Source organism: Dama dama, chromosome 18, assembly GCF_033118175.1.
Source record: "Dama dama isolate Ldn47 chromosome 18, ASM3311817v1, whole genome shotgun sequence".
In the NCBI taxonomy this organism is placed as follows: domain Eukaryota; kingdom Metazoa; phylum Chordata; class Mammalia; order Artiodactyla; family Cervidae; genus Dama; species Dama dama.
The window spans coordinates 75,216,249-75,239,243 of NC_083698.1; the positions used below are offsets into that span (position 1 = coordinate 75,216,249).

At 41.3% G+C, this 22,995-nt stretch overlaps 1 protein-coding gene and 1 non-coding gene across 5 annotated transcripts in view; one reads left to right on the forward strand and one right to left on the reverse strand.

Moving 5' to 3' along the window:
• The window catches only part of GLI3 (GLI family zinc finger 3), a 302,150-nt gene that overhangs the window by 56,670 nt on the left and 222,485 nt on the right, over positions 1–22,995 (forward strand). For 2 of the 4 annotated variants that reach the window (XM_061165650.1, XM_061165651.1), the window contains exon 3: positions 18,677–18,751. The exons of the other annotated variants lie outside the window; for them this stretch is intronic. In XM_061165650.1, the coding sequence (XP_061021633.1) occupies positions 18,677–18,751 (75 nt within the window). The remainder of the gene's footprint in view (positions 1–18,676; positions 18,752–22,995) is intronic. 4 annotated transcript variants of the gene reach the window in all.
• Positions 12,016–12,087, reverse strand: TRNAC-GCA (transfer RNA cysteine (anticodon GCA)). The gene has a single exon. It is a non-coding gene; the product is annotated as a tRNA-Cys (tRNA).

The following is a 22,995-nucleotide window of genomic DNA, read 5'->3' on the forward strand; positions in this document are numbered from 1 at the left end:
AACATCTCGGAGCATCTTGCCATCATTATTAGAAAAACATGGCTTGGAGCGTGCAGTCCAAACTGCCACTTGAAAGGCTTCCGAGCATATTTTTGAATCCTCTCGGAATGGATGCTGGAAAAGGAAGCAGGACAGCATGGAGGCGTGATGGGGAATAAGGAAAACACTGGGGGTGGGTGGGGGTGGAAGCAGCTTTTTAGATGACTTCCCATGAGTCTGAGAAAACAACACATGGCTGAGTTATAGAGAGAATGCCACTTGTTTTCTCTTTTTTTACCCCCACCTTTTTATTGAAATATAATCGACATATAACATGGTGTTACTTTCAGGTGTACAACATAATGATTTAATATATGCATATACTGCAAAATGATCACCACAGTAAGTCTAGTTACATCCATCACCACATATAGTTACGCATTGTTTTCTTGTGATGAGAACTTTTAAAATCTACTCTCCAAGCAACTTTCAAATGTACAAAATAAAATTATTAACTATAGTTATCATGCTCTACATGCAAGTTTAAATTTTTCAAAAGTTCTCTTGAGGGAATTCACACGTGTACAGTCCATTAGTTTGAAGTGTGCAATTTAATGGTTTTTAGTATATTCCAAGAAATGTGCACCCATCACCACAGTCACCTCGCAAACATTTTTATCAGCTCAAAAATAAATCCTGAACCCTTTAGCTATCATCCCCTCCCCCATCCCTCCCACGGCCCTAAACAGGGCTACTGTAAGTCCCCTGGATATGAATGAGTTCCATTCTGAGAGCTTGTTCAAAAGTGCAGTTTGTTCGTTGAATCCAACAAAATTAGCCTAAGTACCCAACTAACACAATTGGCTATATAGTCCTGAACTATACTAAGTTTATAATACTTTTCATACAAATAATACAGTATAAAAACAAGTGATGTCTACCATCTTTTCGCTTCGCTCCACTCTCCTGATTATTTTCTCTTTTGTTTACATTGTTATTGCTTGACGCATCGTAGCAGTACCAGCTACATCACCGCTGCTTTTGTGCTTGCTTCCGGATAACCTGGGCTTGAAACAAAGATACCACATGACTGTGCTGTCTAAGTGCTGTACAGTAGTAAGCTGTGCAAAGGCACAGCCGCTCGTAGAGGACGCACGCACGTGACCATGTGCACCAGATATGTGAACTAGCTTATGTGATTGTTCCTGAGAACCCATGTCCACATCTTTGAGAGTTTGCAACTTGAAGTTTCCTACGTAGGGGACTTACTATAATCTACTTTCTGACTCTAAATTTGCCTGTTCTGGACATTCCAATAGGTGTGGATTCTGAGGGCCCCAGGAGAATGTGGTCTGAAGTATCTCCAGGGTCAGCATGGTCACAGGAAGGTGGGCCCTGAGCCCCAGGTGTGTGCGTGCATGCTCAGTCACTCAGTGGTATCTGACTTTTTGCCACCGCATGGACTGTAGCCCACTAGGCTCCTCTCTTCATGGGATTTTCCAGGCAAGAATACTGGAGTGGGGTGCCATTTCTTTCTCCACGGGATCTTCCCAACCCAAGGGTCAGAACTGCATCTCTTGCATGTCCTGCATTGCAGGAGATGTGCTTTTACCATGTGCCTCCTGGGAAGCCCTGGTCACCATAGTTATAAAAGCCATCAATCAGTTCAGGCAAAAGAGGGCAGAAGATGCCAGGTATGCAGACCTCCCCAGCCTACATGCCTGCATGCGTGGGTGGATGGGGCCGGTATCCACCCTAACAGTGAAGTCTGTGTTGCAAGTTAAGTGTCCTGAGAGGCAGCCTCTGTGATGAGTTTCTCGTGCAGGGTATTTACTACACAGTATGCTTGAGATGGTACATACGGAGGCTGGGGGACAAGGAGCAGAAGTGGATTCAGGGAGATGTTGAAACGCAGTGCCCACCCAACACCAGCTTCAGCTGACCCCACAGGAAGTCTGCAACTGGAATGGGCCCTAAGAATTGCCCTGAGTTGGGCTGAGATGGCCAGGCTTTCATAGTCCCGCGCGGATGAGTTATCAGGTGAGGGCTGCTCTGGGAACCAAGGCGACCTGGAGCAAGTCAGCTAGCTCTTAACGGCTCAGGCAATCATCTTTCTAAATTCCATATACTTGCGTTAGTATATTGTATTGGTCTTTATCTTTCTGGCTTACTTCACTCTGTATAATGGGCTCCAGTTTCATCCATCTCATTAGAACTGATTCAAGTGAATTCTTTTTAATGGCTGAGTAATATTCCATGGTGTGTATGTACCACAGCTTCCTTATCCATTCATCTGCTGATGGGCATCTAGGTTGCTTCCATGTCCTGGCTATTATAAAGGGCAAGGAGTTTATATTTTATTCTAAGCATGATGGGAATTATTAGAAGATTTGTAAATAGGGAATTTTCTTGAAAGGGGCACTTACCTGAGAGTGTTTAGCACCTGCCAGTCTTGTGTCTTTCATGTGAGTAACTCATTTAGTCCTCACAGCAGCCCTATCAAGTAAGTACAGTTGTTCACCCCGTTTTGCAGTTGAGGAATCCGAGCACAGAGGATAAATGACTTGCCTAAAGTAAGTGGCTGAACTGGGGACTCAAACTGAGGAAGTCAGGCTTAGGATTCTGTGCGCCTGACCCCTTTGTTCTGGAAAGACCACCTGGTTAATAGGTGGGGCAAGGGTTGAATTGGGAGGCCATTTGGGAACCTGTTCTAGGTGGTTTTGCTCTGGAGTTGGATGGATGTGGCAGCATTTGGTAAATGTGGGTGTAAGAGAGTGTGACATCTGTGATCTTTATCTGGGGGACCTGGAGGGCGAGGGGAGAAGTCTGGGTTGTCACAGGTCTGCTAGTGACCTAGAAAGAAAACTAATTTATCTGTAAGGGACATGGATTCCTCCCTGCTGTCCCCAGAAGCCATTCATTTTCTAAAGCTTGCTTGTCCTAAACCCTTGCTCTGGGATGGGTTGGGACGAGAGAAGGTCGTGCCGGGGTGCCCCCCAGTTCCCTCACGCCCGCAGAGAACTGTCCACCGCACAGGAGCCGTGCGCCTGGGCTGCTGCCACAGTGCTGTTTGCCAGCTCGTGGAGAGCAAAGTTAGAGACCGGCATCTCTCACTCGGTGGTCTTTAACCCCCAAAGGATGATGAAGCTCATATTTAATTAGGATGTATACGCTTGGGACTCTGTCAAGATTTTTTTAAAAAAATTATTTCTTGACCAGAATGAGAATACCTTTTCCATTCTGCTGTGAGGACTTATCTTCCATTGAAAGTCAGAAAATTGGTAATGACCTTGGCTGATAGGAAGTGAAACTTTAAGTTGCCCTGGAGGACTGTGTTGAGGAAAATGGTTTGGCTTTTTTGGGGAAAAGCATGATTTGATCGGGATTAATTTTTTAAAAGCAAGGTTTAGGGGGCTGTTGGAAGGAGTATTGTGGTAGAAAAAAGGAAAAAGTAATACTTGGTTTCACTCTTACTTTCATTATTCTGTCTAAAACTGTGCTGTCTATAACAGCCATTAGCTATATTTGGGCATTTATAAGTGAAGTAAGTTAGACATAGAAAGACAAGTGTCATACCATATCACTTATATATGGAATCTAAAAATATGATACAAATGAACTTATTTACAAAACAGAAACAGACTCACATACATAGAAAACAAACTTATGGTTACCAACAAGTTTGAGATTAAGAGTTTGAGATTACCATATTCACACTATATAAACTAGATAAACAACGAGGGCTCACTATATAACACAGGGAACTCTACTCAATATTCTATAATAACCCATACAGGAAAAGAACCTGAAAAAAACAGATTTATTAATATATATATATATGTTTCACCTAATTGCTTTGCTGTAACAAAACATTGTAAATCAATTGTACTTCAATATGAAATAAAAGTTAAAAAGCAAATTTAAATAAATTAAGGTGAAATCAAATTAAATAAATTAAATATTCATCCCTCAGTCACACGAGTCATATTTAAAGTGCTTAGTAGCCACATGGCTACCATGTTGAACAGAGCAGATACAGAAATTTTCCATCATTATAGAAAGTTGTATTGGACAGCACTGCTCTAAGCCTTAGAATCTAAGATTGATTTGGAATCTTGAGTTACACTGTAAAAATTGTGATACTCAGGAGAGTAAAAATTTTTACAGAGAAACCTATAGATAGGCTTAAACATGAAAAAAAAAAAAAAAGTTACCCCATCTAAAAGGACCACTCTGAAGTTCCACTATCTGAAGATGATAGTCTTATTTTTTTCTGGCTCAGTCAATACATGGAACCCTCAGTTCCTGAAAAGTTGGGTCTGTAGCTGAGTTTTCCAGCTTGATTTTGTTTAGTAGGATATATAGGAACTTTTCCCATTTTGCAAGTATTTCAAGAGTACATTCCAACCCAGGCTATTATCTGTCTGGCAAATGGGCATAATAATTCCAGAGGGATATAGTGTAGGCTCATGGAAGTTTTTATTACATTTTGAAATAACAGGTGAAAGATGTTTATATAGTTATCCTAAGAGATCTACATAAAGTAGAAATAGTGTTCGAAAGTTTTACATTGACTTTGATTTTAAATCATCTTGTGCATTATTACCCACATTGCATTTGGAGCTTCCTTTTGTTAAGTAGTAATAATTTTAGTGTAGATGAGAAGATGTTATGATACTCTTAACATTATCCTTACAGGATGTCTGTTTCCTAGATTAAGGAACTCTTCAAGCTGTAATACAAAGGTTCAGTTCAGTCCACTACCTGTTTGTGTAAATAAAGATTTTTTGGAACACAGCCATGCCCATTTGTTTGGGCATGTTGTAGTTTTTTATTACAGAATTATATGCTTGCAACAAAATGATGTGCCAAACTGAAGATATTTACTCCTTCCTTTACAGAAAATGTTTGCCAGTCCCTGGTCCCGATAATGGGCAAGTGTTTGGTGTATCTTTCCAGTCTGGAAACAGCTGTGCAGGCCAGGTTTGCAAAAGTCTTTAAGAGTAGTCACGGATTTCCCGATGCTTTTAAAATCTTTTATGGCTATATACATTTGAGCTGAGATTCTACTGTATAATTCTGAGCTGAGATTGTTTCAAACTGTTGCTTACTTCTTATAATAGTTATCCAAAAATTTGAAAGGGAACTGGATGTTAAGGAAGCCATTGAGATATAAAAAAGATACAGATTTCACTTCCTTTTAAGCATCACTGATATAGCTCAACCCCTGGCAATATCAGTTATGTTATCTGTAGGTGAATTAAATAGTACCAGATCCATATTAAATAGTGGGTCTCAGTACATAAGCCTATCTTTTTTTTTTAAGCCTATCTTTTCAACATTTTTTTGTAGTGTTTTCAGCTTAATATGGCCATTCCTGAGAAATATGAAATAACTTGATTCCACTCACTACACTTAATTTTTATTTAATAGACAGTAGAAAGGGTAATCACACATCACACATTTTTTTGGGGGGCTCAGTGACAAAATGTCACTTCCTGGGAGCATCATCCTCCCTGTTCTTTTACTTTTCTATTCTTCCTGCAAGACTCTCATATCTTCTGCTCATTGCTCTAATGAATGATTCTTTCTTCTTCCTCATCCCTCAGCTGATGATATACTTTTCTCCTTTTATTAATTGAAGCTGACCATAGAGAGCTTCCACCACCTCCTGCAATCACAGCTGCTCACCTTCCAGAATCTGTGCCCTAACTGTCCACTGTCCTGACCCTGTTCTCACAGGTGATGTCTAAAGCCAGTTTCTCTAGCCTCGGTGGGAGGAGAGTTTAGGGGGAGAATGCATACATGTATGACTGAGTCACTCTGCTGTGTACCTGAAACTGTCACCACATTGTTAATCAGCTATACTCCAGTATAAAATAAAAACTTAAAAAAAAAAATAAAGCCAATTCCTCCAAATGTGCCCTGAGTCCCATCCCTCCCACCTTCTCCAGGCCACCACCATCCCCTCTCTCCTCTGCGTCAAATGTTTTGTTTTTCTGCTGGATCACTCCTATCAGTATATAAACTTCGATCCTCTTAAAAGAAACACACAACACTCCTTGACCCTAGTCATCTCCACCAATTGCCACACAGGTCTTTGCAGCAAATCTTCAAGGAGTTGTTTATATTCACTGTCTATGTCCTGTCGTCAGCCATCCACTTTACACCCACTTCAGCTTTTTCCCTGATCTCTTGCTTCGTGGAAACTGCTTGTCCAGTCTATCTGTGACCCCACATTGCTAAATCCAGAGGACAGTTTTCCATCGTCATCATCTTGGCCCATCAGCAGCATTTGACCTGGCTCTTCACTCCCTACTCCTTGGTGTTCCTTCTTTCCTTGACATTGATCTCATCTCTCCACCTGTTTTCTTCTTCCTGTCTCCTGTTGATCATCTCCTTCAGTGGCTTCTCCTGCATTCTCCAAACTTTTACTGTTGGGGTGCCCCAGAGTTCAGTCCCCAAACTTCTTCTATCTCTCTGTTCACATGACCGTAGAAGTAAGCTCCTGCGTCTCGGTGGGTTGCAGTGTGCTCTCCCTGAGAGCACCAACTGACTGCCTATGCAAACCAGAACCCCAGTGGAAGCTGCGTGCCTGAAACCATGAGCTAATGTTTAAAACTCGGTGCTTTGGGCGATCCACATTTTTGTCCTCTTTTTCTGAAATTTTCTGTGTCAATGCAAGGAAGTGGTATGGGTGGCTTCTGTTCCCCTGTAACATGTGCATGCTGTCACTGCAAGAATCCTCTCAGCTGGGATCCAGCTGGATCCTCCTTGTCCTTGGGCCCAGAGACAGGGCATCTGCTCTCTCTACTTCGTTTCACAACTGGGCAGCACCTGAAATCTGTTTTAGAGACTGTCTGATTATGTGTCTCATTCTGTTAGTAGACTTTGAGCCCCGTGAAGGCAGAGCTATGTGGGCTCTGTCTCGGGACACTGATATCTGACTCAGTCTCACCCATGGCAGGGTTTAATGAGTGTTCATGGAATTGTGAGTGATACTGCTTGAAGCAGAGCCTCATCAGAAGTCCTGCATGAAGCAGATGGAAACAGTTCTGGAGATGGATGCTGGTGATGGTTATATCACAATGTGAATGTACTTAATGCCGCTGATCTGTGCACTTATCACTTACTCTTTTTTTTTTTAATTTAATTTTTGGCTCAAATTTTTAAAAAAATTAATTAAATTAATTTATTTATTTTTGGTCATGTCAGCACATGTGGGATCTTAGTTTCCTGACCGGGAATTGAACCTATGCCGCCTGCATTGAAAGCACAGAGTCTTATCCTTTGGACCAACAGGGAAGTCCTTGAACCATGCAGTTAAAAGTGGTTAGGATAGTAAACTGTATGTATATTTGACCACAATAAAAAAAAATTGGGGGAAAGAAGTAATGCATGAGGCATCCATCAGTCTATGATACTCTTGGATTGTCTTATTGAACAAGCCAAGGCCTGGAGGCACGGAGAATTTCTACTGAGGAGGATGGAATTGTTGGCATTTTTGTGCTATTAAAAATGACTTTTTCTTGTCTCTGCTGTTTATCTGTGCTTTAAAATTTGGTTCACTTTACAGTTTGTCTTTGGTTCCTGTATCCCTTTGATAAACTGCTTATTTGTGATCATCCTTCCATCATATTTAATAGTTAAAATTTCTACATTTTAGAGCCACAGACAAGTAGAAGTGGAGATCATGGACCAGAGACTTGGGATCAGACTGAGTTCCCATCCTAGCGCTGCTGTCTGCTACATGTGTTCTTGGACTTTTTGCACCTTGGGAAGGCCAGGGGGAAGGATCAAGCCTGTCTCATCAGCTGTCTGTGTGCACCATATTTTGAATATGGATGTATACTAGATATAATTATTGTATTATTACTGGGTTTTGGTATAATAATGGTATTGCAGTTCTATAGAAGACCATCCTTATTCTTTAAAAGACATGCTGAAGTAGAAAAAAAAAAAAACCTGATTTTTTTCCCCTCCATTCTCTTCTGTTTATTGAAAGAATAAAATCCAAAGTCAAATCTGGTCCTGTTAACCTAGAACTACTCCTTATGATTTTTATAAACAAAAGAGTTTTTACTCTAAATGCAGTTTTAAGTAGTGGTTTCAGTTTAAATAAAAGTCATTTGCATTTCCAAGCACGGGACATTGCCTTCATTTGGACCAGGATGGTTGCAAGTATCCTAGAGAATTCACAGTTCAAGCAACTTTCATATCAATGTGCTTCTTTTTTCAGTCTAGAGCAGGTTGATATGACATTCAGTATAGCAATAAAAAGTATTCCAAATACAGCAGGTGACAAAGTATTTTGGGGGATTCATTTGCCAAACTTACTTTGGTCTTCTGACTTGAGCTCAAGAAATGAAAAGTGGAGAATAGAATAAATAAATATATATATATATATATATATATTTTTTTTTTTTTTTAAAGCAGCCGGTGGGGGCTCAGCACACAGGCGAACTGGACTGGGGTGAGTGAATAAACCAGAGCATCTCCTTACTGTAGTGTCTGCTTTCACATAGCTTGGCTGATGCCTTGTGATTGGGGGATGAGGTTTTAGAGTGCTGAGGGCAGAGGGCAGAACCTCTCTGTTCTTCCTGGACGCCCCGACCTCGTCTGCTTCTCCAGCCCTCTCCAGGCAACTGGAAGATGCAGTGATCTGTAATCCACCTTCAATACGAGCCCAGGGAAGAGCGGGAGGCAAGACCCAGGAGGGAGTTCCTTGGAGGAATTCCTTGCTGAACTGAGTTTTGGACCTTTTATTTTGCTCAGTGGCCAAGGAATGGAGAAGTAGGTTGTCTTAGACCCATGAGAGGTGAAGAAGCATTCGTCCCAGCGGAGTTCAGGTGGGGCTGGTTGTCTGCCATTTGCATGACCAGTGGACTTGTGTCGCTTTAGACATCTGTGGCCATGAATTCCTATCTTGTTCTGTTTCTTTCCACCAACTGAGGAGTTTTTGAGGGGCAAACTGGGCCAAGTACCTAGAGAGTTTCAGAAAGAGAGAGAGGAGAAAATCACATGTGTTTGTGGGGTGGAGGAGGGTAGATATTCTCAGGATTCTTGGCCCCAAGGACTGATGTTGATCCTGGGTGGGGTGGACGAGAATCGTTAGAAAACCCAGCTGACAGATCTGTTTTCATGAGGGATTTTGTGTGATCTATGGACCTAAACAGTATTTTTTAGGACCTTGGCTCAGAGGAGTATACACAGCAGTAGAAGGGGCCTTCTTTGTGCCTCTGCTTAGAGCGCAGCTCCCTTCTGGTACCTTGGTGAATCTTTGAGGCCACCTTTGGGTCAGCACCAGCTTCTGTGGGGGTATAACTAATGCAGTTTGAGTAAATGTTAAATGCAGTTGAAATAAGATTTCGTGTTAGGCTGCCCAGGGCACCTGTCTCCTTGTTGGTCACCACGCCTGATTTGATGACCTGGCTGGCTAGCCTGTGTGCCCATCCTTCTCCACCACTCTGTCTGAGACTTGAGGTCATTGACAAATTCAAACTGCTGCAGTTAAGAGGAAGGTTCTGGGGCTTGTACTGTCCAGAGTGTGTGTTCTGAGATTCGACAGACCCAGGCTTTGTTTGATTGCTGTGTGACCTTGGGGAACTTCCCCCCGCCCCCAGCTTTGGTTTTCTCATTGGGAAATGGGAATGATAAGATTGTGGTGAGGATTTAAGGGAATCAAAGATCTGAAGGGTTTGCACAGCTTGACACTCAATAGCTTATGATATTGCCGTTTACGTTATTAGTCATCTTAGTGTGCGAATTGGAATCCACTTACTCTTGCAGAGTATTTGCTTTTCTGTATCAGTTGGTAGAACTTAACTCACTCCCTGGCCACATGTTGTATGAAGGAGGCTGCTGTCACTTCATTTATGAATAGACTGAGGCCCAAAAGGGTGAACTTTGTTTCCTCAGCTCACAGAGCTGGACTGAGGTATGGCAAGTGAGCATTTCTGAGTAACTGGTCCAGAGAGCTCCTTTCTGCCAACATCACTGGCTCATGGCAGCGCTTAAAAACATGTATCACACACACACACAAATGCGTATCTGTCCCTTGATTACAGACACACAGGTGGGTGGAACATCACATATGAGGTGTGTTTTTATTTTTATTGAAGTATAGCTGATTTACAATGTTGCATTAACACAGCAAAGTGATTCACTTATTTATCTATCTATATATATCTATATTCTTTTTTAGATGCTTTTCCATTATAGGTTATTACAAAATAATGAGTATAGTTCCCTCTGCTATACAGTACATCCTTGTTGGTTATTTTATATATAGTAGTGTGTATATGTTAATCCCATCCTCCTAATTTATCTCTCTCCCCGCTTTCCTCCTTGGTAACCAAAGGTTTGTTTTCTGTGTCTGTGGGTCTGTTTCTCTTTTGTCTATGAGTTCATTTGTATCATTTTTTTTTAGATTGCACGTATAAGCCATGCCATATGATATTCATCTTTCTCTGTCTGACTTACTTCACTCAGTATAATAATCTCTGGGTCCATCCATGTTGCTGCAAGTGACATTATTTTCCTCAATTTTATGGCTGAGTAATAGGTTTTGATCAGCTAGTTTCTCAAGGTCTTGCTTAGATCTTCATGGACTTGAAAGTTTGCATAAGGTGTGACTCTCAGGCAGCAGGCTTCCGTTACATGAATCAGGCAGGACAGCTCTCCGAGGTGTCTACAGACAGTCTGTTAGCCTGGGGGGAGAGGTTGGGCAGAGCGCTGACATCTGGAGATCACTTCTCACAGGCGTTTCTTCATTCACGGCAAGCCCACTGCCATCATCACACTTTGCAGATGAGGAAACGGCGCTGGGGAGATCACTCGTGCGCCGAGGGTAGTGACGGCTGGGACTTGAACCCTGGCAGCCGGACTCCGGGCCTGTGCTCTCACCCTCTGTGCGGCCCTGGGGGGTGGCTGATGAGCACAGTTCATCAAAAACGCACTCTGAACCTGCAGATGAAAGAGGAGGCCTGCAAACACGCAAAGGTTCCTTTGTGAACCAAATTGTGCTTTAGTTGTTCTGTGTCAGCAAAGAGCCACCATGAACTCCCAGGTCGTCTGCCCCGGCAAAGGGCTGATTTAGGAGGATTTGCTCAGCTCTAACCAGCTGGTTAACGACAGGACGCTTTTAACGTTTCAAGGGGAGGAAGTGAATAAATAGGCATTGAGGGTGAAGCTGGCCAAGTCCCTGGGGTTGGCCGGAAGGAGAATTCAGCTGAAAGAAGTTGTGACGAACAACGCTGACATCGCTAGACCCAGTTTTGAGCCAGGGCTGTGCTATACTTAGTCTTGCTCAGTCGTGTCCAACTCTCTGCGACCCCATGGCCTGTAGCCCACCAGGCTCCTCTGTCCGTGGGATTTTCCAGGCAAGAATACTGGAGTGGGCTGCCATGCCCTCCTCCAGGGGGTCTTCCCAACCCAGGGATCGACTCCAGGTCTCCCACGTTGCAGGCAGATTCTTTTTCATCTGAGTCACCAGGAAAGCACAAGAATACTGGAATGGGAAGCCTATCCCTTCTCCAGGGCATCTTTCCAACCCAGGAGTCAAACCGGGGTTTCTTGCTTTGCGGGTGTATTCTTTACCAACTAAGCCACCAGGGAAGCCCATTTTGAACCAGAGTACCGAGTAAATCAGAGCCAGAAAATCAGAATTTGAGTGTCAGTTCTCCATTTCTCATGGAGAAGAGCCATCCAAAGAAATCTCCGTGTGTATTATTGGGAGTGGGGGAGGTTATGTGATTTAGATGGACTAAGTCAGATGGAAAAGAATAACTAGTTGCCCAGATAATAACAGGTGATGCACACCCTAAATTTATTTTAAATTTGATAAAATTGCTATGTGAAGTTTTTGAACAATTAGAAGATTTATATTTTATATTGAAAGTGAAAGTAAAGTAAAGTCACTCAGTCGTGTCCGACTCTTTGCGACCCCATGGACTGTAGCCTACCAGGCTCCTCCATCCGTGGGGTTCTCCAGGCAAGAATACTGCAGCGGGTTGCCATTTCCTCCTCCAGGAGATCTTCCCAACCCAGGGATCGAACCCGGATCTCCTGCATTGCAGGCAGACGCTTTACCATCTGAGCCACCAGGGAAGCTCATATTTTATATTATATCCTACTAATTCCTTGTGCATATTTGTAAGCCTTTTATCCCATAGAATATAAGAAACTATTCTACATTTAATTTTTTCAGTTCAATACTATAAGGCAATACTTTACATTGTCTTTTTGTCCTTAAGAAGAAATGCAAAATTAAGATGTTTTTGCAGAATTAACATAGTGGGCCAAGATTTCTATAATCCTTCAGTATGTCTTAGAAATAGAAGCCATGAGGCACTGGTCAAATGTGTGTCCAGTATGTGTGTGTGCTTAATCACTCATTTGTGTCCAACTCTTTGCAATTCCTATGGACTATAGCCCACCAGGCTCCTCTGTCTATGGGATTTGCCAGGCAAGAATACTGGAGTGGGTTGTCATTTCCTCCTCCAGGGGATCTTCCTTACCCAGGGATCGAACTGACGTTTTCTGCAGCTCCTGCATTGGCGGGTGGATTCTTTACCACTGGACCATCTGAGAAGCCCTGTATCCAGTATATAATGACCCTGAATATAAAGTTATAAGAACCAAAATGAAATGAACATATTCTTCTTTAGTCCTTAGGTTCTCACAACCATCACTTTTCTTCCTTGCCTCCCTTGGGTCACTTCCACACTGGAGGAAACACTAACCCTTCCTGAGGGTCATTGGCTATATTTTTATTGATGTTTCTAAAGAATTCCTGAAGGTTTTTCTGCTTTGGGGGAATCAGTGACTCAGAAAATCCTTTTTGATTATAAGAGAAGCCAGTCTTTTGGCAGGCCCATGTGGGGATGCAAGTGAGGAAAGGGAAGGAGAACTGGAAAATACGGGGGTGAAAGGTAGGAGACTATGATAATGTCTATTTGCTTCTAAATCAGAATAAATGGGCAGCTTTCTGTAAAAGCAAACAGACTGCAAATTCATTACCCAGCTCCGTGCAGGATGCTCATTCATTCATTACTCTGGATTGATTGCAGAGACTAAGCAATACGAGTGCAATTTTAGACATCCCTTTTCAGAAATGAGAGCCAGACTTGAGCCTTAGAAGTAAGTAACTTTGGGACTTCCCTGGTGGTCCAGTGGGTAAAACTGTGCTCCCAATGCGGGGGACTCAGGTTCGATCCCACAAGCTGCAACTAAGACCCAGCACAGTCAAAATAAATAAATATTTTAAAATAAATTAAAAATATTTAAAAAAAAGAAGTAAGTAACTTCAAGTTGCTTAGGATGTGATGGAAGGAAAGAGAGAGCAAAGCTCTCAGTGTGTCTCAGACTTTTCAACTGATTTCTTTAAAACAGTTCTTGCCTGTGTGTCTGTCCATGGCAGCTCCTGAGCCCAGCCTGGTGCTCATGAAGGGCTCCATTTTCTCCAGGTGAGCCTGACATTTCACGAGCATCTCTGGGACATCTACCCACTGCAACATGCAAAATAAAAATATAAGGCATTAACAGTAGATGATGGTTTGTGTTGGCTCTACTCCAGAGAAGATCTCAGGTCTGCCACTGGAGGCTCTTCCTTTCTTCCTGGGCAGCTTGTGGGAAGGCCAGGTCAGAGGATGGACTGGGAGAGCTGGGATGTCTCAGTGCCGTTCGTCTCCACTGCACACACTGCTTAGATACAGAGCCTTTAAGGTTGTGACCAAGGAAGGGACATCAAGAATGGGTGCAACTCATACATTTACCTGGATGTGTGATGATTTTGAGACTATTTCCTCCCTTCATCCTATTAAATGTTCAATACTTTTTCATTTTACCATCTAATTCTGCTGGTTGGTAGAAATTCCAGCCTCCCAAACTCTCCATCTCTGGGGACACGCCATGGTGACTGCCATGATCCTTCTCCCTCTCCTCTCCCACAGGCAGAGGAGGCAGGCAGGGGAGCTGGCCGAAGTGAGATCTTTGAACTGAAGCAGCATGTGTGAATCCTGCAGAAATACACTCCCCTCCATGTTTGGAGCAATTCACATGGTTTCATTCTTAGAGTCAGTGTGAGGGCACAGTCTGTTCAACTTTTATGGGTGGAAAATACATCCTTCTCACCCACCCTCCCTGCCAGAAAAGCATTAAAATGTAAGAGAGAATTTTTGGTAGAAACAATGAAACCAGATCATGTCCCAATCTTTGGTCCTTTCTTTAGTTTCCCCTGTATCTTCACCGTCAACATGGATAATAAATGGCACATGTTTTCTGCATACCCTTAGAAGGAATGCCTTTGGAAGAAAGCTTTGGAAACTGTGTAAAACTTGTGTGTTTGTGAGAAGCCCCAAATTCCAGGGCCCTTGATCCCCACTTCTCTGTTCTTTATCTCATTACACTTTTTATGTCCCATGCGGGCTAAATCGCTCAGTTTTGTCTGACTCTTTGTGACCCCATGGACTGTAGCCCTCCAGACTCCTTTGTCCCTGGGATTCTCCAGGCAAAAATACTGGAGTGGGTTGCCATGACCTCCTCCAGTGTATCTTTCCAACCCAGGGATTGAACCTGCATCTCTTATTTCTCCTGCATTGGCCCGCAGGTTCTTTACCAATTGCGCCACCTGGGAAGCCCTTTGTGTCCTGTGGCACATAATTATAGCTTTCTAATAACAAATCAGTACTTAATGCAGAAAATATTGAAAACATAGATAAAGAAAACAAAATTCATCCTTACCATGACTCAGATATGGGAAAAATGAACATTTTAGTATATTTCTTCTAGTCTTTTTTTTCTACACACATGTGTTTATCACAGGGCTTCAACATGGTGACAGAGGAGTTGGAAAGCATCCTATTTTATTCCTTAAGTACTTGGACTCACTCTCTCCTTCTCAGTTCTCCTCATAGGAAAGGATTTTCAATGTCTTGAAGTTTTCACTTAGGAGGAAGGTTCTGCCCCTTACTGAAGACAAAAATGTGCCACTTACTGACACCCATAGCACAATTATTTCTACCATAGAAAAGTCCGTGAAATTGCATCTCATCCAGACTTCTGAACCATCTTTGAAAATTTTGCAATCAATGCAGTCTGACACTTAATAGGAGCAAAGGTGAAAAGCAGGGCAGAGAGAACTGTTAATACAATGCCCAGAGCTACAGGGTCAGGAGAGCTGGGAAATGGTGTGAGTTGGCTATGGAAGACATTGTGGCTTTTATAGAACTGTGCGATTGCACATAGTATGATTAATAAATAGCTGTGTGCTGAGTCAACTGAGTCGTTGCTGCAGGGAAGAGAAACAAATGAATCCTCACAGGTTATATTTTGTCTGGGGAGTGAGGGTTAAACTGGGCATGAACTCACAGAATGTCTAATACCTCCTTCCCACCCCCAAGGGGGATTTAGCAAAGAAGAGAAATGCCCAAGCAAATACTTGATGGTGGCAATTGCAGGGAGAGTTCTGGCATTTCTTTTCTTTACCATTAACTTGTATTTCAGAAAGACCAAAGGCTTTCTTAAAGGGCCAATAAGCACTGTACATGAGAACTATATCTAAGAAATTGCACTGGGACTATAATATTTAAGCTTGAAACAGCTCTGCAAAGACACATTTATTTCTAAATTAAACATTCTTTTAAAACATTAAAAAAAATTTTTATTGGAATATAGTTGCTTTACAATGTTGTGTTACTTTCTACTGTACAGCAAAGTGAATCAGCCATAGTATACATATATTCCATTTTTTAGATTTCCTTCTCATTTAGGTCACCACAGTGCCTTGAGTTGAGTTCCTTGAGCGATACAGTAGATGCTCATTAATTATCTATTTTATGCATAGTATCAATAGTGTATATATGTCAATCCCAGTCTCCCAATTCATTGCCACCCCTTCTGTGGAATGGATAAGGGAGATGTGGCACATACATACAGTGGAGGATTACTCAGCCATAAAACTTTTTTTTTTTTAATTTTAGAAAAGAATTAGAAAATAGAGAATTTAAAAACTCTCATCATCGACTTTTCAACAATAACCACCACTGCTAATACTCTTTTTTTTTTTTTTCCACCACTGCTAATACTCTTTTATACACTTCTACCCTCTCTGCTCCCAGCTCTTTTGCTCTTTGCTTTGTGGATATTTTTAATCTCCTACTGTGGTCGTTGTGGAACTTTGAAAAGTGAAAGTGAAACTGGCTTAGCCATGTCTGACTGTTTGTGACCCCATGGACTGTAGCTCACCAGTCTCCACTGTCCATGGAATTCTTCAGGCAAGAATACTGGAGTGGGTAAACATTCCCTTCTCCATGGGATTTTCCTGACCCAAGGGTCCAACCCAGGTCTCCTGGATTATAGACAGATTCTTTACTGGCAGAGCCACCAGGGGAAGCCTCTTGTCCTATAAATCATGTTTCAGTGAACATCCTTGTAGCTACATCTTTGCCTGGAACCTAAATTACTCCTTTGGGTACGCATCCAAAAAGAGCAGGATTTGGTTAAGTGGACACATATTTCAGATGTGTCACAGGGCACCACACTGATGTACAGAGATGTGTGTATACAGCATGTACTACTTTTACACACCGAGGATAATGTTTTCTCTTTTACTCAGCCTTTATGGACACTCAGCCTTTCCTGATTTGATGTCAAGGCGAAACTATAAAGCACTACTATATTTCAATTTTTACTTTTTTCATTATAATAATGAAATAAAAGAAACTAGTTTTCACTTTCTAATTGCACACTTAAATCTCTTCTTCAGTGAATTGCCTTTTCATATCAGTTCCACACTCCTCTCCTCATTTTGGGAGTTCTTTTTGTTATAGAGTAACATTAAAAATTTTTGAATTGAAATTTAGTTAATTTGCCATAGTGTGTTTCAAGTATACAGCAAAGTGGTTCAATTACACACACACACACACACACACACACACACACACTTTTTCAGATTCGTTTCCATTATAGGTCATTTTAAGATACTGAGTATAATTCCCTGTGCTGTATGGTAGGATCTTGTTGTTTACCTATTTTATATATAGTAGCATGTATATGTTAATTCCCAGACTCCTAATTTATTTCCCCCACTCTGCTATCCCCTTTTGTAGCCATAAGTTTGTTTTCTGTTTGTGAGTCTATTTCTGTTTTGTAAATAAGTTCATTTGTATGATTTTTTTAGATTCCATATGTAGGTGATGTCATATGATATTTGTCTTCCTCTGACTTATTTAACATGATAATCTCTAGGTCCATCCACTTTGCAAATGACATTATTTCGTTTTTATGGCTGAGTAGTATTCCATTTGTCTGTCTATCTATATCCTCTCTACCTGTTCCACTGCTGATGGACATTTAGGTTGCTTCCATGCCTTGGCTATTGTAAATGGTGCCACAGTGAGCGCTGGGTGCCTGGATCTTTGAATTATGGTTTTCTCTGGATATATGCCCAGGAGTGGGATTGCAGAATCATGTGGTAACTCTATGTTTAGTTTTTTAAGGAACCTCCATACTGTTCTCGAGTAATGTTTTTTAATATCTGGCAGACATTTGAATACATTTGCATTAAGCTACATAAAATACACAGCTGCAAGTTTCATATTTAAGAAAGGTAAGAGCACTTGTGGATGGGAGTGCAAGAGACAAACCTGAAGAAGAGAACATTTAGGAACTGTCTGGAAGTTTTTAGAACTGATACTTAACCACATTTTCCTGAAAGAAACATGCATGTAGAAAAGTGCTTATATCATAAATTATACAGTTCAATGATTTTCACAAACCAAACGTATTTGTAAAACCGGCACCAAACCCTCAAAACAGATGGTCTCCAGCATCTTAGAGCCTCCATATCTGACTTATCAGCATGGACTGGTTGTAGCTGTTTTTGTACTTTACAGATATGTTACTTGGCTTCTCTTTTCTTGCTCTACATTATATTTACAGGATTCATTCACATGTCGTGTAGTTTTGGGTGTTCATTCACCTTGTTTTGTGGTGAATGTGCCCCCATTTATGAATTCTTCCTACTGCTGCTGGGCACTGGCAGTTGTGAATGTTTGGTTACAAATGGTGGTTCTGTATATATTCTAGTACTTCTGTTTCAGCACACTTGGTGTCGGGAGTAGAGCTGACATTTTAACAAACTTTCATGGGTCCACATCCTTCTTTTGTCTTCTTCACCTACCTCTCTTGAGCCAAGTACAGAACAGCATGGACTTGAAATGAATGTTTTTCTGTTTTGTCTTTTCTTGTAGTCACCCTTTTAGTAAGGATGCGAGTAATGAAGTTCTGTTAACAAGATGCTGATATAAATTGCGGATAATGACTGTTGGCTTCAGCCTGGGTTCTCATCTCTCTGTGTAGCATTACATTTTCCATCCTGTTATTTTCTTCTTCATCAGTTCTTGACTCATTCTAGTAAATGGAAGGTTCAAATTGTCTTAAGAGGAAAGCGTTTTTTTAATGTATTGGTCTTACAAACAACCTTCCTTGGTTTACTAGTTTAATGAAAACCACATCTTTGGGGCAAGAAATTGGATGGAGGCCATGTGCGTGCACGAGTTGAGGTTGAGATGTCCCAAATCAAGATCACACTGCTGTGTGATCTTCTGGTAGAATTAAATAAAAGGCATTAAAAAAAATTTATAGCTGCCTTTTACCAGCTTTATGTCTGATTTTTTTTTTTTTTTTCTCTCTCTAGATTCTTTGGCTGACATGAGTTTTGAAGTTCTGCCATATTCACTTATCAGCCTGTGGCAAATGCAGTCCTACCAGAGTAAGATGAAAGGCTGAGAATTAAAAAAAAAAATAACTCCATGTGCTACATAAAAATGGCCTATCCTTTTAAGGAATTGGCAGAGTTACTTTATTTCCCCCACCTTTCACTTGCTGTCTCTCTCCCACCTTTTATTTATCTGAATGTATGGAGAAAGGTTAAATTCCTTTTTTTTTTAAAACCATTGTTCAATTTCTTTATTATTATTTTTGTTTATATCTTGGCCATGCCACTTGGCATGCAGGATCTTAGTTTGGAAGTGCGGGGTCCTTACCACTGAACTGCCAGGGAATTCCTGAAGTGAAGTGAAGTGAAGTGAAGTTGCTCAGTAGTGTCCGACTCTTCGAGACCCCGTGGACTGTAGCCCACCAGGCTCCTCTGTCCATGGGTTTCTCCAGGCAAGAATACTGGAGTGGGTTGCCATTTCCTTCTCCAGGGGATCTTCCCAACCCAGGGATCGAACCCAGGTCTCCTGCATTGCAGGCAGACGCTTTACCATCTGAGCCACCAGGGAAGCCTCTCAATTTGTTTTTGTTATTCTTCAACCCATCAATTTTATGTATAGTCATCAATACTTTCCAAAACCTGTCTAACCTTGTGATTCATCGTCTCAAGGCGGGCCAAATGTTTATTGGTGTCTTTCCAATTTTATTGGTATCTCTATAAACTATGAATCACTTTGTATCTCTCTCATCTATGTGACTAAATGTTCATCTCCACAGAAACTCCTGTGAAATGAATATTGAACGCTTCAAAAATCTCAACCACGTCTGTGAGAGGGCAGTTCATGCCCGGTTTTTCTTGCCCTTTTGTCTGTTTGCTTATTTTCATTCTCCTTGCTTTAGTGTCCTCAGTGTTTTATCTGCCACTAGAGGACACTATTCTTAAATTGATGAATAGCAAGATAATACTCTTAATTGATAATCTAGTGACAGTTAAAAAAAAAGTGAAGATGAAAGTTAGTCGTGTCTGACCCTTTGTGACCCCATGAACTGTAACCCACCAGGCTCCTCTGCCCATGGGATTCTCCAGGCAAGAATTCTGGGGTGGTTTGCCATTCCCTTCTCCAGGGGATCTTCCCAACCCAGGGAATGAACACAGGTCTCCTGCATTGCAGGCAGATTCTTTACCATTTGGGCCACCAGGGAAGCCCAGCAACAGTAAACGGGGGCTTAAAAGTCAGAACCAACGCCTGGCCAAAGGCTGCCATAGGTGACCCTTCTCTGTTGTTCACTCCCGTGTTCGTCACCCCACCCTGGTTTGGAGCTGTGTTTTCACTTTGGGCATCTTGTTTCTTGAGATCCTGCTGTCAGGGCCCACATGGACGCCCCGGTGTCCTTTCCCCTGGGGCTTGATTCTAATCAGAGAGATGCTGCTACTGCCAGTCCTGGAAACATCACTATAAGACACTACCTGCAAGTCCCACCCCATTTATTCAATTATTTATTCCTCCCTAGAATGATGCTTTAGTGTCTATGGTATGCTAGGCAGAAGAGAGCCTCTGCTCTCAAGGAACTTACCTTCTAGTGCTAGAGATGTACAAGTAAATAGCTTATCATAGAAAAGTGTGAGAAATGCCCTATAGTCATTGGGTGGAGAGTGGAATAGCCTCAGAGGATGGGCAAGGAGAGGCTTGAAGGTGGTTTCTCTCATTCGGAGCCCAGAAAGTTTGGGGTTGGTTGTGTAGAAACTTGAATTTCCTGCAAGGTTTGTGAGCAGAGAAGCGACAGGTGTTTCTAAAAGATCTTTAAACATTGGAGTGAGGATTACCAGGGCTTTTAACATTGCTTCAGTTTTCAGAAATCCCTGAAAAGTTTACTTTTGCACTTTTGAAATTAGGATTGAATATGGCGACTTCCCTGGTGGCTCAGATGGTAAAGCATCTGCCTACAATGCGGGAGACCCGGGTTCGATCCCTGGGTCAGGAAGATCCCCTGGAGAAGGAAACAGCAACCCCTTCCAGTACTCTTGCCTGGAAAGTCCCATGGATGGAGGAGCCTGGTAGGCTACAGTCCATGGGGTTGCAAAGAGTTGGACTGAGTGACTTCACTTTCTTTCTTTTCACATGCAATTTTAGGATTCACAAAGTTTCTGTTTCCTAGTTCTTTGTATTTTCTTCTGTGGTTTGAAGTTTCTTTGTAAGACTGGGTTTTCCTTTTTTGATTGAGTTTTTCAGAATGTTAGGCTGCTCAGTAATTTTACTGACTCTACTTGTTCTCTTCTAAAGTAGCCTTTTAGGTGTTTTTTTCTGCAGTCAGCTGGGCAGAACGCAAAAGAAGTTCAAGACTTGGTATCACCAGTAACTAGATTTCAATGAGCCTAAGCCTCGGCCTGGCATAAGTAGGGAAGGAGACCACCCCCCCCCCCCCCACCTCCTGTCCCCCTCTCCACTCCACCCCACCCCATCATGTACTAACAGTGTGTTTTGATTTAATGACATGATACATTGTATAGCATTTTATTAGCATTGTATAGCATCATATAAGATACATTTTATATCTTCATGACCTGGACATTGAAATTAAGCTATTTCATGACCTCTGTTTTCTCATTTTCCAGTGTTTATGTGGAAAAATGATTCTGTATTTGAGTTTTAGGAATATGTATTTCTGAGGGGATATTTTTTAAAGTAATTAAATAAAAGTCCTCCTAGCCCCCATGAAATCCTTGATACTTTTGCAAGTTATTTTAACTTATAAAACCTTCAAATAGAACACATAGCAAGATAGTTCAAATTGGATGAGCAAGTATTTTATGAAAACTTTTGGTGGTTTCTGTGGTTTCTATAGTAGGGTTGTGCTAAAACCAAAAATTTTCTACTGATTACTGTATCTTTCAGGAACTGCAGTCTGTGAATAAGTTTTAATTCCTTCATCTTTTCATTATTGCTTTCTCTTGCACTAATAAAACTGCTCCTAGAATGTAGAGTTTCATTGACTAATCTAAACTTTTTTTAGATTTCTTAAATGCATTGTAACATGGCAGTATATAACCATATTAAAACACCACTTTACATACACTAACACTACAAAGTTTTGAATAGGACTTTTTAATGATTATTTTCTGTTTATGCTATTCAATTAGAACTTACCTTTTTACACTTACTTTGATGTTTCACCCCACAATGCATTTCAGGTTCATCTAGGTAGGCCCATTAAATGAATTTACAAAGTCCTGGAATAGTCACATTTTGGAGTCATTCGAATTTATTTATTTATTTGAAGTATAGTTGATTTTACAATATTGTGTTGGTTTCAGGTGTATAGCAAAGTGATTCAGTTATATGCATATATATATAACATATAAATGTTGCAATAAGTTTTAATTTTTAATTTAATTAAGTTTATAAAATTATGTTTAATAAGTTTTAATTATTTTTTCAGATTTTTTTCCATTATAGATTATTGTAAGATATTGAATATAATTTCTTATGCTCTGTACTGGTTCTTCTTTTTTATCTGTTTTATTTATAGTACTATGTATCTGTTAATCTCAAGCTTCTAATGTATCCTTCCCCTCTCCTTTCCCATTTGGTAACCATAGATTTGTTTTCTATGTTTGTGAATCTGTTTCTGTTTTGTAAACAGGTTCACATTCAAACTTAAAGAATAGAAAAAGACAGGTACACAAAGTTTGCTTGAAAGAGTGAATGGAAGATATAGTGTTGAAGTGTCAGTGCAGAGAGGAAGCCATTAAATTGGCCAAAGGACAGTTCTTGGAAACCTTACAGACAATTCAGGAGTCAAGTGCAAGCCACAGAAGGTCAAGAAAAAGAGACACTGAGGAGACTTCCCTGGAAGTCCAGTGGTTAAGACTTCACCTTCCAGTGCAGGGGATGTGGGTTCGATCCCTGGTCCGGGAGCTAAGATCCCACATGCCTCATGACCAAAAAACCAGAACACACACACAACAGAAGCAATATTGTGACAAATTAAAGACTTTAAAAATGGTCCACATCCAAAAAAAAAAAGAGAGAGAGAGAGAGAGAGAGAGAGAGAGACACTGGGGTCAGGAGAGTTCAGAATTTGCTCAGTGGTATGATAGATAGAGAAGAGAGATGGTGTATTGGATGGAGGTGGTGTTGGGTCCAACAAAAACATTGTTAGAGAAAAGTTGAATAAGATAGAGGCAGTTATGTGGCAAAGACAAGCTGGTGATGAGGATGAGCACTCCTTGATGGCCCTGGGAGGGGTGTGACAGTGAGGGCTGAGCTGGTAGAGCGCTCTGGTGTGGGGAGACAAGGA